Raw genomic sequence first — 17363 nt, forward strand, 5'->3', positions numbered from 1 at the left:
GGCTACATTTTAAACTACATTTTGTCTTCTGTGACTATACACTTTTGATGGTTTACCCCTCTTATTCCTCTGCTTTCTGGTGTTTCCACGATGCACAAGTGACATCAGGGAAATTTTGTCCTCTGTGACTATTACAAGCACTGTAATTCTCATAATGGTATCTCTGTGGGGATTCCGAAGTTCATGTTTCTCCATCAACAAGCTCACTGACATAAAGGACCTGCTTTCTGAGAGAAGTTTAGTGTTTACCATCTCCTATACCATCTTACTATTCAAATTGACTTTGAAGGCTTTTCAGTTTTACCTCACTATCAGATTAAAGTTGTTTGAATATTGTCTGATGTAGCCCTCTCCAGGAGCTCGTAATAAGTCACACATTAATCTTGTCTCTGTATGTGTGTAAAGTAACAGTGTCAATTCAGGGGTTTACCAGCTGCTAAGCAGGAGAACCAAAACGGTCAACTTTTTCCCCTCAACGTTCTGTGGAAAGGGATTGCAATTCAGGTAAATTCACCAGCTGCAACTCAGTTGCAGATTGGAGTGGACTTTGACTTTATCGAAAGACAACCAAACCACATCAGTGTAGCAACCTTAGTTATTTTTAGCTGCTTATTTATTTATTTATTTTTTTAACCTAAAGTCAACTGTATGTTGTATCTTGTAGACTCCACGCCAGTGTAGTTGCTTTTTCGATGTTGCACAGGCCAAGTATGACTTCTCTGCCAATGAGACATGTGACTCTAGACTTCATACACAGAAACTGTTTATAGTGAGGGTTGACCACACTCTGTCAGACTGAGAGGACATATACTTTGGTGATTAAGTATTGTTTTTTGTTAAATAACTTTATAGTTACTAAAAGGTGGTTTATTATCTGGACAGAAGATGGCTCCACCTTACCATGATCAAGAGACATCAGCATTTCTAGCATTAGGTGGAAGTTGTCAGCATATCTCCCAAAGATGTGTTTAGACCTGATGTCCTGATTTGGGTTGAGTCATAGAGAAATGCTTTTACTTAGGAAGAAGTAAAGTCTTAATCTGAATAAGAAAGCACACAAATAGAGTAGGTGGATGATGATCCCGAAATGAGGTACATGTGGGTCCTCTTCACTTAAAATTTACCTTGCCTGAGCATTTCTCATAGGGACTGTATCTTAGCCATGGGGAAGTGTTAAGTATCCTGACAACTTTTTAGTAAAATAAAACTGAAACAACTTGCGGAAGTGGTCTAAATAGAAGCAAGGAAGAGAAGAATTACTTCTGTTACTGTATCTAAACTTGTACATGTACACAAATGTCAAACAATTACATTTTCACGGCTATGGCATTACACAAATGTAGGATACTGAATTACTCTTTCAGTACAAAGTGCCCCACTATTCACAAATATTGCAGTAATTAGAGCAAGTGTGAAAGGCTGATAAAAGTGGAAGCCATAAAGGCCAGTTTGGTATTGCAAACTGTTAGCACGCAGAAAATGTCTCCTAGAAATTTACATGGAACAAGGCATTGGAAAAAAATGACAGAACCCTAAGGTATTAAAGTAAGTGTAAAGCTTGGCTGTCCACAAGTGCTAAGGCTGACATTGAAGTTTACTTAGTAACTTCTTTGCTGTTTCTCACAAGTCGCAATTCTATCTGTGCTATCATGGAAACACATCCCAGATATCTTTTTTCATTAAATTAAGACTGAAATTGACTGAGCCTGAGTATATAAGGAAACCTGTGTGTGGTATCTTACTTCAGGTGTCTGCCGTCATATATTCTGTTAGGTGCATATGGAAGTAACAAGTGACTGAATCTTGTTGAATTACCAAGGTTTTCAGTGTTGGATAAACAAACACTTTGTAACCACAGGTGAACCCACTTTTTTGATTAATCGTTGAGACTGATCTCTGTGATTTGGACTTGACAAGAAGCTTTCCAAGCTAAACCAGAAAGTATTCCCAGTTGTCTGCCAGTTGAGATACTCTTGCCTGGATGTCTGTAGCTTTTAACCTTGTTCTTAAACACTTTCAGGGATGATGACTCCACCACCTCCCCAGGCAAGCTGTTCCAATCCCTGACAACCCTTTCAGTAAAGAAATTCCTCCTCATATTTACCCTGAACCTCCTCTGGAGCAACTGGAGGCCATTTCCTCTTGTTCTATTGCTTATTACTAGGGAAAACAGACCGATCCCCTCCTCCCTACAACTTCTGTTCAGGTAGTTGTAGAGAGCAATAAGGTCTCCCGCGAGCCTTCTTTTCTCCAGGCCAAACAGCCCCAGATCCTTCAGCTGTTCCCCACAGGAGATGTGCTCCAAATCCATTACTAGCTTGGTAGCCCACCTCTGGATCCTCTCCAGCACCTCAGTGTCCTTCTTTGTAGAGAGAGGCCCAAAACTATACACAGTATTTGAGGTGGGGCCTCATAAAAGCCGAGCACAGGGGAATGATCACCTCTCTCCTCCTGCTGACAACACTATACCTGATCCAGACCAGGATGCCATTGGCCTTCTTGGCCACCTGGGCACACTGCTGGCTCATGTTCAGCCAGCTGTTAATCAACACTCCCATGTCCCTCACGAGACTTGGTCTTATTGAAACTCCTGGCATTGGCCTTGGCCCAGCCATCCAGCCTATCTGAATCTCTCTGTAAAGCTTCCCTACCCTCAAGCAGATCGACACTTCCACCCAGCTTGTTGTCATCTGCAAACTTCCTAAGGGTGCACTCTATCTCCTCTTCCAGATCATTAATAAAGATGTTATCAGGAGTGGCCCCTAGTACTGAGCCCTGAGGGACACCACTCGTGTGTCAAGGCCACTGACTTGATTTAACTCCATTGACCACAACTTGTTGGACCTGACCATCTAACCAGTTTTTCACCCAGGAAAGTGTATGCCCATCTAAGCCAAGAACAACCAGTTTCCCTAAGAGAATGCTGTGGGAAACTGTGTCAAATGCGTTACTGAAGTCAAGGTAGACAACATCCATTGCATTTCCTTCATCCAATAAGTGGGTCACCCTCTCATAGAAGGAGATCGGGTTTGTTAAACAGGACCTGCCCTTCATAAACCAATGCTGACTAGGCCTGATCACCTGGTTGTCCTGCATGTGCTGCATAGTAGAACTTAGGATGATCTGCTCCATCAGCTTCCCGGGCACTGAAGTCAAACTGACAGGCGTGTAATTTCCTGGTTCATCCTTCCGTCCCTTCTTATATATGGGAGTTATATTGGCTGACTTCCAATCAGATGAGAGCTGCCCAGTTAGCCAGGACTGCTGCTAAATGATGGACAGTGGCTTGGCGAGCACCCCTATCAGTTCCCTCAGCACTCTATGATGTACCCCATCCAGCCCCATAGATTTGTGCACATAAGTGTGGAGCAGCAGGTCACTGACCATCTCCTCCTGAACTGTAGGAGGGACATATTGCTCCTCGCCCCTGTCTCTTGCCTTGGGGTCTGACTTTCTCCAGTGGAAATGCTGATATTACTAAAGACTGAGGTCAAGAAGGCATTAAGCACCTCAGCCTTATCCTCGTCTTTGAATACCAGATTTCCTTCTGGATCTAATAGGGGATGGAGGCTCTCCCTGGTCTTTCTTTTGTTGCTAATGTATTTATAAACACTGTTCTTATTACCCTTTACCTCTAAAGCCAGTTTGACTTCTAGCTGGGCTTTTGACCTTCTAATGAGCTCCCTACATAACCTAACAACGTTTCTGTACTCATTGTGAGTAGTTTGCACCTTCTTCCATAAACTCACTTTTTTCCCTGACTTTAAGTAAAATCTTCCAAGTTCAGACAGGCCAGTCTTTGCCTCCAGCTCATCTTACAGCACATGGGATTGACCTGTTCCTGGGCCTTTAAGATTTCCTGCTTAAAAAATGTCCAATCTTCCTGGACTCCTATACCCTTCAAAACTGACTGTCAAGGGATTCTATCAAATAACCTCCTAAACAAGTCAAAGTCTTCCCTTTGAAAGTCCGAAGTGTCAGTTTTGCTGCCCCACCCCCTAACATCTACGTGAAGAGAGAACTCTAATTTTATGGTCACTGTTCCCCAGACGGCCTCCCGTTGCCACATCCTCCACATGACCTTCTCTGCTCACAAACAAGAGGTCCAGCAGGGCACCCTCCCTGGTTGGTTCACTTACCAGCTGTGTGAGGAAGTTATCCTCCACACATTCCAGAAGCCTTCTGGTTTGTTCCCTCTCTACTATGTTGCATTTCCAACAGATACCTGGGAAGAATAGAACCTGTTTGAACCTTTACTAGCAAAATTTTCTGTGTAGTGCTTTTTTGCAACTGTGATGTTCTCAAATAAAACTTCAGACTCACCTTGGAATCCAAGTGCAGCTTCTATGGTTGATGTGCACTTAGATGAACTACGATTCCAATATTATTTTCTCTAAAGTGTTCTAAGCAAATCTTTATTTCTTTACATTTAGTAGCTCTATATTGCTTAGTAAGGCTTACATGCTAGTGACTGGTTAGATACCTCTCATGAGGATTTCACGTTACCATGTTTTTTACCATACCAATTTTACCATTGCTAGCAACTGACTTTGTTTAACAGTTCAGCAATCTGACTAGGATTGCTTCAGCAATTTTGAAGCTAGGAAAAAGGATACTTTTTTCTCCTCCACACACAGAATCTACATGACTTTCTCAGTTTACATATGTCATTTTTCTGCAAGCATTTTTAAGCATTGCAATCTCTTCTATGCAAGGCAGCTTCTTATAGCAGTAAGGTAAAATTTGCTTGAGTAGTCTTCTGAGCACTTTGAGGAGAATATAGTTCACTTTTCATTTTTGGCTTCTAGCAATACGACAAATCAGTGGCAATTCCTTTCAGGTCCCTGTCAGTGACTTGTCTTGAATAAAAATAGATTTTATTTCTCTCCTTAGTGTTTTTTTTTTTTCCCTGAAGGTCCAGTGAACTGATTTAAGCAACGTTTAAAAAACCAAAATTATTACAAACCACTGGTATGAGAAAAAGCTTTTAAGAATCAAACTCAAGAGGAAGATAAGCTTTAAGAGCAAGAATAGAGCATTGAGATTCCTAGCCTTGTGAAGAAATCTCAGTTTTGAACAAATGAGTCTTCTTGTGCATTTATATGGGGCTATGATCTGTGAGGTGATACTTATCTGTCAAACAGATACTTTGATTCCCCTATATGTACTGTCTTGAATCTCTTTGAACACTTTCCATGGGATACCTGTCAGGTACATGTAGCTCTTCCATGTTTACAGTGGACTACACACACTGTCCTGCTTGCAATTAGGAGCCTGTCTCTCACATAGCAGAGACCATCAGGAATACCTGTAGCTGAAACAGTAGTTTTTGTGGTGCTGCTCTTTTTGTGGCCATGCTAATTCTACAAGTTACAGTTCTTCAGTGAGTTGTGACAGTAGTAAATTAACAATCTGCAAATACATTTGTTTTTCAGTGGAACTGCTCTTACTTCAGATAGCAAAAGGGTCATATACTGGCACTTCTTAGAGGTGTCTCTTTGCTTCTGCCTCTTTTCTGCCATTGTCCCATGATTTTCTTAGGAATCAAGTTTCTACATTTCTGAGAGTTTGTTTCCTTTGGACCATGTCTCTTGTTCTTGCAGTCAGTGTCCATGATGTTGACTCACAGAGCTAGACTCTACTTTTAAGGAATGATACCAAGGGCTGATACTTAAATGCTCTGTTTGAGAGAATGTGATTTCTCTGATTTTTCATTCTTGCAGATGCCATCGCTCAAGCTGTGATTTATTCTTCCTATTTTTTTTTCATCTTGGGACAAATGAAATTGTAACAGTTCTATGTGACTCATTGGAGAGGATATGTTAACCATTTTAATAATGTCTTGCATCTCAGGTTTCAGTTGAAGAGAAGCTGAGATGAGAGCATAGTTCTAGTTTGGAGTGGTGCTCAGGAAATACGACTTAGAAGTGAAAGGCAGTACAGACATTGTGAATTATAAGTTATGCCTGAGAATTTTGCTTGCAGAATCATTTTTTTTCCATTCCAGTGTTTATTATAACACTAGACAGTTGAATAAACCAGAGAAAGACTGAAAAGCATTTTTGCTCGTGAGATTATACATTGAAATATTCTCAGTGAAGTTTATATTTCTTCATTTTATTTAATAAAAAAATAGTTTCCCATTCTGGACACTGTGATAGGTACCTTCCTCACTGTTTCCTTTATTCTTCTCAAACTGGAATTATTATCAGGCTTTTAAAGTATTATTAAAAAAGGAATAAAATCCACATAATTTACTGTTCATTGCCTAATTTTACTAAACTGGCAGTATTCTGGTGTACACCATTATGTTGACAGATGTTGACCTCTTGGAGGATGTTAAAGAGTCCTTCCAAACTGAAGCAGGAGGTAGTTTGACAACTCCTCATTAAGGGCAAAGAGCTGTAGTAGAAGCTGATATTTGGAAGGAATAATGCAATTAAGTGCCTAAATCAAGCTATTTTTGAGAATGATCTTAGCAATATGGAAGTACAGTAGGAGTTTTTATGCAAGATGCATGTGTTTTTTTGTTTTTTTTTTTTAAGTTAAATAAGTTACGGAGATTAACTAGGGAGAGACAAAGTGTAAGCCTCTGACAGACTTTCCTGTGGTGAGTAGATTGGTAAGCTCTGTGCTGATGTTACTTTTCTGTTTAGTAGACTTTCCATGGATATCAGTTTTCAAAGTCTTTCCTTTTGTGTGTGTGTGATTATGCAAAAAACATTTAAATTTATTGCCAAGCACTTTTATTTTAACATCTATTAATGTCTCCTTTTAAATGCTCAGAATCAAGATGCAGTCTCATATACTTGCTACTTTGTTTTACTTTTACAAAAGCAGTCTTTATATAACCTTCAATATGTATATGTTAAATGACGTTTTAAATTAATTCCTTTTTCTTGATCTCCTTGATTTAACCTGAAGCCAAGGAACATTTTGGGATGAATTTTTCTTTGCAATTCAGTTATCAAACAAAATGAAAAGATTTTATTGATAGAAAACAGTGTAATTAAAATTGCGTGTGAGTTTCCATTATAGAAAAGCTTTAGTTACTGCTTTTGGTAGAAGTATTTTTCCAGATGAAAGTCTATGTCAAAGCCTTTATCTAGACATGTATCTGATGATTGCTACTGTGTTTATTTTAACTTTTAAAAGATTTTTTTTTTTTCATCTCAAATCATGTGAAAAAAGAAGTTTAGTAAAACAATACAGACTAGAGATTGATGTACTGGAGAGCAGCTCTGCAGTGAGAGACCCTGGGAGTTCTGGTGGACAGCAAGCTAAGCATGAGCTAGATGCAATGGCATCCTGACATGCATTAAGTGTGTAACTGGCAGTTCAAGGGAGGTTCTCCTCCCCTCTGCTCTGCCCTGATGAGGCTTCATCTGAAGTACTGTGCTGAGCTCAAGAGAGGCAGGGAACTTCTAGAGAGTGTCCAGCAGAGGACCTCCAAGATGATCAGGGGACTGGAAGATCGCTCCTGTGAGGAAGGCCTGAGAGACCTGAGGCTGTTAAGCATGGAGAAGACTGAGGTGGGACCTTGTCAGTGCTTAAAAATACCTAAAGGGTGGACATTGAGAGAATGGGGCAAGTTCTTTTTTTTCTGTAGTGCCTGGTGACAGGAGAAGGGGTAACGGACATAGGCTGGAGGACAGGATGTTCCACTTGAACATGACAAACTTCTTTCCAGTGAAGATGAGGGAGCCCTGGCATAGGCTGCCAGGGGAAGGTGTGAAGTCTCTTTCTCTGGAGGTTTTCAAAACCCGCTTTGTCGTGTTCCTGTGTAACCTAACCAAGGTAAACCTGCTTTTGCGAGGAGTTGGACTACATGATCTATAGAAGTCTCTTCCAGCAACTACCATTCTATGATTCTGTAGTCCAAATTGCCAAGTAGATTCTTAGCAAAATTGTTTGCATTTTTTGCTTTTAAAAATGTTATAAGAATGGATAAGAAAAATGCTAGTTAAATTCATATAGTCCCATTTTATACCTAATCTATGCATGCATGTACATATGTTCTTCTGTGCCATAAGATGTAGTAACTGACTAAAGTAGCCAGTATATTTGTTAAAAGAGATAATGAACATGCCGATAAGTGCTACACAAACATACAACAGAATTCTTGGAGCTCAAGGTATACAGCATTAAAAAAATACTGGGTTAGCGCTTTAAAACATTACAGAGTTTTACACATTTTTGTTGTAGGGAAACTGACTGTTCTAGGTCTACAAAGCAAACTATTCTGGATACCTTATTTGGAATCAAATTAGGAATTCAGTATCTTCTCTCTGCTTCATTTATTTTGTCACTGAAATAATAGATTTTCTTATTGATTCCCTGTTGTATTTTGGAACATACAGGGTGTGGTAATGTTGCCTCAGGTGACAGCTTTGGTGAAAAAGCAAATAGTAATGGAGTAGGTAGAATATTCAACTTGTTCTTTCTGCTCTCTGGCTCCTGATGCAGTTCTCTTGGTTGTTAAAAATGCAGCAATAACATAATATTAAATGAATTTCTTTAACTAAATAGAAAACAATAATTTAATATTCTAGACATATAAAACTTATTTTTATATGTATTTTGTGATATCAATTCTCATACTTCCAAAGTACAAATAATTCAGATACATCAGGTTGGTATATGGAGTCTCAAAGTATTAAATTAATAGAATAGTCTTTGTGTCACGTTTACCATCTCTCTGGACTCAAATTTCTTCAAAATGTACTTTTAGGCGGCTACAATGAGAATAAGGAAACTTGAAGAAAACATTAAAGCAGAGAGAGCAGCACATTTGGAATCTAAATTCAATTCAGAGATTGTCCAGGTAAACTTTTTGTTAAATATTTTGTAGAAATCTACAGTTAAACAGTTGATGAAGTTGTAGAGGTACATCTTCCAAAATATTAAGACCACTTAACATGCTTCAGTGAAAAATACTGAATAATGTTCTTGAAACAAGTGTCAAAATTGTAATAGATACTGTATCAAAGGAGAGAATAGAAATATATTTGCTTTTCAGGCCACATGAAAGGTATTGTGACATTTTATTTTATTATTTATCCTATTTGTAAGTTTGAGAATTCCCACTAGCATTTGAACAGTGAGGGGAAAGGAAATGTTTCACAATAGCTAAATGCTATATTGCTGTTTAAATATCCTGCCCTGTAACTTTTGAATGAGCAGTTAGAGCTATTTGGAGATACACTACATGCATCCAGCTTCTCAGGGAGTGAGAGCTTAATGCATTCTGAAACTGAAAATCTAAATAGAATTATTCAGAGTACATTTTGGCTTCAAACAAAGTTATAATATCTGCAGTTACCAGTAAAGATTGATTATATGAAAAAATGTTGTATACACACTTGAATATTAAATCTTTGTATTATTAAACTGTATCACAAGGGGATTGACCCAGTAAGGCAATCATAGTTTATTTCAAAAAGCGAGTGAGAAAAAGCTAAATGATGTAATTGCATATTAATAAGCTCTTCACACTGGACTTTTGAAAAACTATGCAAAGTAAATGGAATTGCAGGGTTTGTTTTTCTTTCTTTCTATCAAAAGTAAATACTGCCATTCTTCAGTCATTTTTTAAATATTCTTATGATCTTATGTACAGGCACTTAATTTTTGTTTTTAAAGGGACAGTTAAACTAATAGAAAGGAAAGATTTAGTTTTCTTAATCTCCCCTCTCTACTTTTGCAATATACAAGGGAACTGAGAGTGCAACATTCCTTAAATTTAGTCTCATCTTTTGTGGGTAAATTACTGGTAAGGTTTTCATCCTTGTTCATACACAAATGTGCTTTGTGATGAGTGACAGTGTAGCCTTTACTGTTAATCCCACACTTTCATGAGTCAAAAATTGGAATTCCCTTGGAAAACTTTAGTAATAACTGAAAAAAAAAATATCCAGACACCACCAAAGGAGAGTAACAGGTACTTTTGGTCCATGTATCTATTTGTCTTTGGTTTGAACTTTATGCATTAATATACTTTTATGTGTTTACTGCTTTCTCTTTATGTACTTCCATATAGAATTAATAGAATATAATTAACAGAACACAGAGCACCATTAAAGATCATGATAGTTTTTCCTAGCTTGCTTTAATGGCTTTCTTATCACTTAATAGTTAAGAATTCGAGACCTTGAAGGAGCTTTACAGATGGAAAAAGCCAGCCAAGCAGAAGCTCTTCTGGATTTAGAAATGGTCAAGAAAGAGTTCAAAGAGGTAGAAAATGCATATGAGAGAGAAAAACACAATGCCCAAGAGAACTTGGAAAAACTCAGTGAGTAAGTTACCTTTTAAATTCATTGTAAAATGGCAGTAGAGAGCTTAAATACCACTTATAGTTTACATTTGCTTTGGTATTCAGTCACTAGGAAACAACATAATCTGATGCAATTTGCCAAACCAAGCCAAGTCTCAGAACCTGCCATTCCATTAATAACAGATCTATATCAGTAACCATACATATTATAGGTAAGTAGAAAAAATAACTGATCTGTTATAGATTGTTTGCCAAAGCAAAATGTTGAAAGTAATAGTTATAATGGGGTCCCGTCTTCAGTAACATTTTAGGAATGTAGGAAAACATACATGTCAAGTTTATAAGAGATTTTTTTTTTCCTGTATACATTTTGATTATTAAGAAAGCATTACTTTTCACTTCAGCGACCTAGATAAATCTTTAAGAATTCTGTGTAGAAATTGTGTATAATTTATAGTAGATAATCTTTATTTTCAGGTTTTGAATAGTTGTGGGAAGTTTTAACTTGGTAATGAAAAATAGGAAAAAAAGATGAAGTGTCTGAAAGCAGATGAAATTACTTGGAATTCCTTTCCTGCTCGGCACAGTCTGCTGTGTCTGTGGTAACAGACTATTTTTGGAAGAACTGCTTTCTTATATTCCTCAGTCATATATAGGATGCACAGCATTGAATCTTCTTCACTGTCTGAATCAAGTATATATTGGAGTGACAAGATGTCAGGTAGAAGAATTGGAAGTATTGGAAGACATGGAACTGAGGAGCAGGGAAAATAAAGCATAGTACTAAATGATGTTCAGCGAAAGACGAAATTTAAGAAAAAAGTGGATAGTGCACAACGAGGGGATTGGAAGAGACTCAGGCTGGTAGAATGGGCTGAAAAAAGACAGGGGTGGTGTCTCCTTCACTCTAGTATATGGGTCTGTACACATAGTTGTTTATGTTGACTTATCACACAAGCAATAGCGGAGAACAAAATAAACTTTCTTCCTGCAAGTAAGGAAGTTTGTTGACCTGAGGGAGTCTTTCTATAATGCATGGTTACAGAGACATTTCTAGTGATATAGGTGAAGCCCGTGCTTTTAACTCTAAGAGCTCTTCATTAAAATAAGTCCCAGAGAAGTCTGAATGGAAAATTGTGCATTTAGGTAAACCAGGGTCATATTAAAAATTAAAACTTTTTGTCTCAAAGAAAAGGAAATTATGTTGAAAATTACTGGAAATGTGTAAAACACATATGATAGTAATGAAATGTGATGCATCAGGAAGACTACAGTCTTCACAACTGGGAAACTGAGTAAGTATATTAAAAGATTCTCTGAGGTCCTAAAATAACATCAGTTAATTAAACCCTGATCTCATTCTGCCTGGTTGTTTTTCCTTCAAACATGTGTTCTATGGTAGCAACATACATGGCAGTAAACTAATACCAAGTTCTTTACCTTTCATTGAACTGGAGAAGGCCTGTACTATTGATTTGACATTTTTGTTGGGTTTGTTTGTTTGTTTGGTGGTTTTTGTTTGTTTATTTGTTTGTTTTGTTTTTCTTTTTTTTAAGAAAAAAGCTCCTTTGTGTTCAAAACAGCCTTCTCTGGAGGAATGGCTGTTGGATCACGTAATAAGCTGCTTTGCACTGTATGAGTGTTTCTTGTGTGTAACTTCTTAGTCTTACAGAGAAAATGGTTTGTTTTTATTTTGCTCTCTGATAGGTTTCCATATGTGAGTGGTCCAAGAAGTAAAAAATATTACAGATTAAATATTTCTTTTTTCTTCTAAAAGTTAATGAACTGGTGTTCTCCTAATGCTTGTTCTTGGACAATTTCCCTAATTCTTCCAAGACTTAATATTCTAAGTTCCATTTTTATATTTGAGGTGAGAACAGCCAAATTCACCATTCTCAGGTGAAATGTGGGGCTTTTTAAATTTTGGCTAATGCCTGTTATACTGAAGTAGTTTACAGTCTAGAAGAATTTATCTTGCCAATATGGCGGCCATAGATCTGCTTGAGGATAGGAAGGATCTTCAGAGAGACTTGGACAGGCTGGAGCAATGGGCTGAGGCCAGTTGTGTGAGATTTAACAAGGCCAAATGCTGGGTCCTGCCCAGAGGAAAAGGAACTGGGGATATTGTTTGGCAGCTTCTTGAACATGAGCCACCAGTGTGCCTGGGTGGCCAAGAAGATGCCAATAGCATCCTGGCTTGTATCAGAAATAGTGTCTCCAGCAGGAGCAGGGAAGTGATTGTCCCCGTGTACTCAGAACTGGTGAGGCTGCACATCACGTGCTGTGTTCAGATTTGGACCTCTCATTACAAGAAAGACATGCAGGTGCTGGAGCATGTCCAAAGAAGAGCAGCCAAGCTGGTCAGGGTTTAGAGCAAAAGTCTCATGAAGAGCAGCTAAGAGAACTGTGACTGTTTAGTCTGGAGAAGAGAGGGCTGAGGTATGACTCTACAGCTACCTGAAAGGAGGTTGTAACAAGGTGGGGGGATCTGTCTCCCAAGCTGCAAGTAACTAGTGAAGAGGAAATGGTCTCAAGTTGCATGAGAGAATGTTGGATTTTTATTTTTTTTCCCTTTGAAAGTGCTATCAAGCATTGGAATGGTCTGCTGAGGGAAGTAGTTGAGTTGCCATCCTGGAGGTACTGAAAAGCATGTAGATGTTTTGCTTAGGGACATGGTTTAGTACTTGGCAGTGCTAGGATAATGGCTTGATGATCTTAAGTTTCTTTTTCAACCTAAACAATTCTATGATTCTATGATTTATTGCTTTCTTCTGAAAGTTTTGGATATTTTTCTCTTGAAGTTTCTGTCTGAGCTCAAAAACTAGCCCTTGAACTATACAAAAAGGTCATGTCTGTCCTTGTACCTATTATTATGTTTCCTGCATTCTTAATGAAAACAAGTGTCTGACTTGTAACTTTTACTTCTGAAGTTTTGAAGTAATGAGATTAATAAACAACAGATATTGCCAAATTTAATGGTACAGTCCATGTAGGTGCTAATAGACATCTAGAAATTATGACTTTTGAAAGTACTTAACTTTTAAAATACAGAACTGCAGCTTTTTTTATAGCTCTTTAGAATATGAATGTGAGTCTGAAGACATGGGTCATGTTCAGCTTTGACAGAGTCACTAACAAAGGGTTAAAATTACAGACGATTTCTTGATTTTATTATCTGAAGTGAAATAAATGTGGAGTAATGAATTCTGCATGAATTAATTTAAAAAATACAATAACATATTTTAAATGCACTTCAACCAAATATATAATCTGCACATTGTACATACTTACTAGGTCCTGAAAGGAGTGTTAGTGCTTTACACAGGGAGTTACATCTTGGTAAAACAATTTGATTCTCAGGATTTCTAGTATGTTTGGCATTTTAATGCTTTTATTTATCTATTTTAAGTTGTTTAAGTTTTTAACTTACATCATAACTGTTCTCCCAGGTACTGATCTCTATTTTAGCAAATTCTTATTGTCATGTTGCTACAAAATATTTTATCTTTGATATCTCTGCTCAGTAATAATTTTCAGTACCAAATCCTGTCATAAAAATTCCTTTTCATCCCACAGAAAGTTCGTAAAGTGTATGAGTTGCTCACCTAGGTTTTTTAGATCAATTTTGTTTGGTTGATTCTGTCATGCCAGACCCAGTCCTCCAAAATCGTATGCACATGTTTTTAAGTTTTTTAACAAACAAGATTTGTTAGAGCACTTAATTCTGTGAATTATATTAGTTTCTCAGATGAGTGAAGATGTTTTATCTCAAGAAGTATTTTCAAGTGGAGTACTGCCTGCACATGCAATAATACTGTCAAATTGTTACCATGTGGAGCTCCACTATCCCACCAGGTGTTGAATGTAAGCACTCTTTCAACAACTCTGTATTTTTTCTAAGATGCTAATTAACTCACCACTGTTAGTGACAGAGATGAGAGTCTTTTAAGGCCTGAATTATTCTGAGTATGCTCTGAGAATGAAGGGATAATACTAGAGATAAAATATAAGCTAATTAGAAGCATTTTGGTGGTAGCTTAATTATTTAGGAATTGTTCAAACCATTACAACTTTAAATTCTTACCCCTACATCTGCTTTTTAAATTTTAAATTATTAATGTTAAAAATGTGAAAATGTGTAAGTAGTACTTTTCCAACTAAGTCTGTGAGAGACTTAAAGATAGTTTACAGATTATTCAGACCAGCATAAGGATAACAGTTAAACGTTGAATTGTATTGCTGTGTTCAGTGATGTTTTATTACTTGTGAGAATCTTTTACCTAGACATACGAAGCTATTTCATTGAGAAGTGATTTTTTTTTTGTGTGTATGTGTGTAGTTCTAGTCCACAAAAATTACATTTTGGAAAAATTATAGAATCATAGAATTATAGAATGGTAGGGATTGGAAGGGTCCTTTAGAGATCATCTAGTCCAACCCCCCTGCAGAAGCAGGTCCACCTAGATCAGGTGGCACAGGAACATGTCCAGGCAGGTCTTGAAGACCTCCAAGGAAGGTGCCTCCACACCCTCCCTGGGCAGCCTGTGCCAGAGCACCCTCACTCTCACAGTGAAATAGTGTTATTATGTTTAAATGGAACTTTCTGTGTTCTAGCTTCATCCCATTACCCCTTGTCCTGTTGCTAGATATAATAGAAAAAAGGCATGCCCAACCTCCTGACATCCACCATTTAGATATTTGTAAATGTTAATAAGATCTCCCCTCAGTCTCCTCTTCTCCAGACTAAACAGCCCCAGTTCCCGCAGCCTTTCCTCTTATGAAAGATATTCCATACCCTTGATCGTCTTGGTGGCTCTCGCTGGACTCTCTCCAGAAGATTTCTGTCTCTCTTGAGCTGGGGAGCCCAGAACTGGACACAGGACTCCAGATGACGCCTGACCAGGGCAGAGTAGAGGGAGAGCAGAACCTCCCTCGACCTGCTGGCCACACTCGTCTTGATACATCTCAGAATGCCATTGGCCTTCTTGGCCACAAGGACACATTGCTGGCTCATGGTTAGTTTATTATCAATCAGGACTCCCAGGTCTCTTTCTGCAGAGCTGCTCTCCAGCAGATCAATCCCCAGCCTGTACTGGTGCATGTGGCTGTTCCTCCCCAGATGTAGGACTCTGGAATTGTCCTTGTTGAACCACATGAAGTTTCTCTCTGAGAAAAATGTGAGGAACTTTTAAACAAAAAATAATATTCTAAGGAAAAAAAAGAATTCTTTTTTAGGGCATATATTTCTTTGTCTGGAGTTGCTGTAGGAAATAACTCAATACATTAGGAACTTTGAAATCAGTGCTTACAGAGAAGTAAGCACATCTGTTACTAACATGCAACAAGAACCTTAAACAGCCTTCTCCTTTTCGTGTAAACTGCATAATTCTGTTCAACACTTGTTTACCAGGAAAGCCGATTCGCACTATTTTGGAGGTTTTCTGATACAAAAAGGAATTTGTGCTTATTCTGTATATTAATTAGGTATCAGAATAAACTTTGTATAATATCCAAACAATACTTTTCACTGCTTGCAATTGACTTTTGATTCAGGCAGTTACTCCTAGTAGCTTCAGCCAATGGAGTTTTTTGAAAACAAATTATTTTCTATGATTTCACAGAATGTAAATGTTTCTGTGGAAGTTAACACAGTTTAACAATTGGTGGTTTTGTTAATAGAGCTTGAAGAAGCAGTCTATTCTTACAATTTTGTTAGTCTAGACACCTAAATTTCCAGAGATCCATGAAGATAGATAGTGAAGGTTAAGCTTTATCTTAGATGGACATCAATATACTCTGTTCCCTTGAGGTAATTACATGGGGTAGGCATATACTGCCTTGTCTGTTTCCTGTGCCTTTTTTTTTTTCTTTGAAGCATACGAGTATCAGAATCATTGGTGTGAATATCAGTGATTGCTTTCACTGGATCCCTTCAGAGAGAATACAAGAGTCTTTGATCTACTTACCTTTGAAGGCTATGGTCCTTGGACTCCAGACAATGTCAGGAGCTTGGCTTTTTCTTTTAAGCCATGATTTGGCATCCTAACATATTTTCCTTTTTTTTTTTTTTTTTTTTTTTTTCTGGAGTCTCATGAGTTTATCTTTAAGCCTTAGTCTTTGGAAAATCTTGGAGACTTTCATTTGTTGTGCTAGAACACTTGTATATTTTTTTGCTGGACTTGATGTAGTATAAATGATACCAATGTCAGAAGTGATACAAAGCTGTGAAAATTTATTTGCTCAGAAAAAGATGGTTATTATAAATGAAACCAAGAAAACAGGCTTTTCTGGGTTGCATAATTTATTAATTAGCTCTGAACCTAGTAACACTATGTAAATTGGAATCAACATGGGATTTGGGTCTCCATCTGAATTTACTTTTCTTGAAGAGTGAAAGCATGACATAGAATAAATTTGAACTGCTTTTGCTGTGTTTCTGAAAGCTATGGGAGTAGATGCTACTTTGGGGGACTGAAACAGGCAAGTAACCATCCACAGCTAAAAGGAAAAAAAAAATCAGCCAGGATGAATCAGAAGCATGTAGATATTTAGAGAACCGATAAAGTAGTCCTTCTGCTGTATGTTTTTCTATAAGTAATAAATTCAGAAAGTGACAATATTGGTTCAAAAGTTTCAAAGTTGGAAGAACTTTGAGCCTGTTGCATTGCTTTCAATTCTAGTGAGACAGAAATAAAGAGGAGATAGACCGAGAGATCAGCTATGAGACCGGGCTGCTCAGGACTTCATCCATCTTGAATACCTCCAAGTATGGAGATGGAACAACCTGTTTCACTATTAACTGTCATTAAGGTGGAAAAAATTTCTCTGTGTCTGAACCTCTTTGGATCTGATTTGTGACTGTTTTCTCTGTCTTCTAGCCATACACTGCTGCAAACTGTCTGGCTGTATCTTTTTGACAAGCTCTTTTTAGGTATTGGGAAGTCTGTACACCGTCTTCTCTCTTTTCCAGTCTGAACATACTCTCAGTTCAGCCCCTGACCGTGTTGGTGACCTTACTTTTTTCCTGTGTTACAGGAGAGGTAATGTTTCAAATTGGTCATATCCAAAATGTATTGTAATAAGGGCCAAA

At 37.7% G+C, this 17363-nt stretch overlaps 1 protein-coding gene across 1 annotated transcript in view; it reads left to right on the top strand.

Annotated features, from left to right (window-relative positions):
• The window catches only part of CCDC171 (coiled-coil domain containing 171), a 128559-nt gene that overhangs the window by 19595 nt on the left and 91601 nt on the right, over window positions 1-17363 (top strand). Inside the window, 2 exon segments of the mRNA XM_062018832.1 lie at window positions 8732-8824; window positions 10135-10295. Coding sequence (XP_061874816.1) covers window positions 8732-8824; window positions 10135-10295 — 254 coding nt within the window.

This window comes from Colius striatus, chromosome Z (genome assembly GCF_028858725.1).
Source record: "Colius striatus isolate bColStr4 chromosome Z, bColStr4.1.hap1, whole genome shotgun sequence".
Classification (NCBI taxonomy): Eukaryota; Metazoa; Chordata; class Aves; order Coliiformes; family Coliidae; genus Colius; species Colius striatus.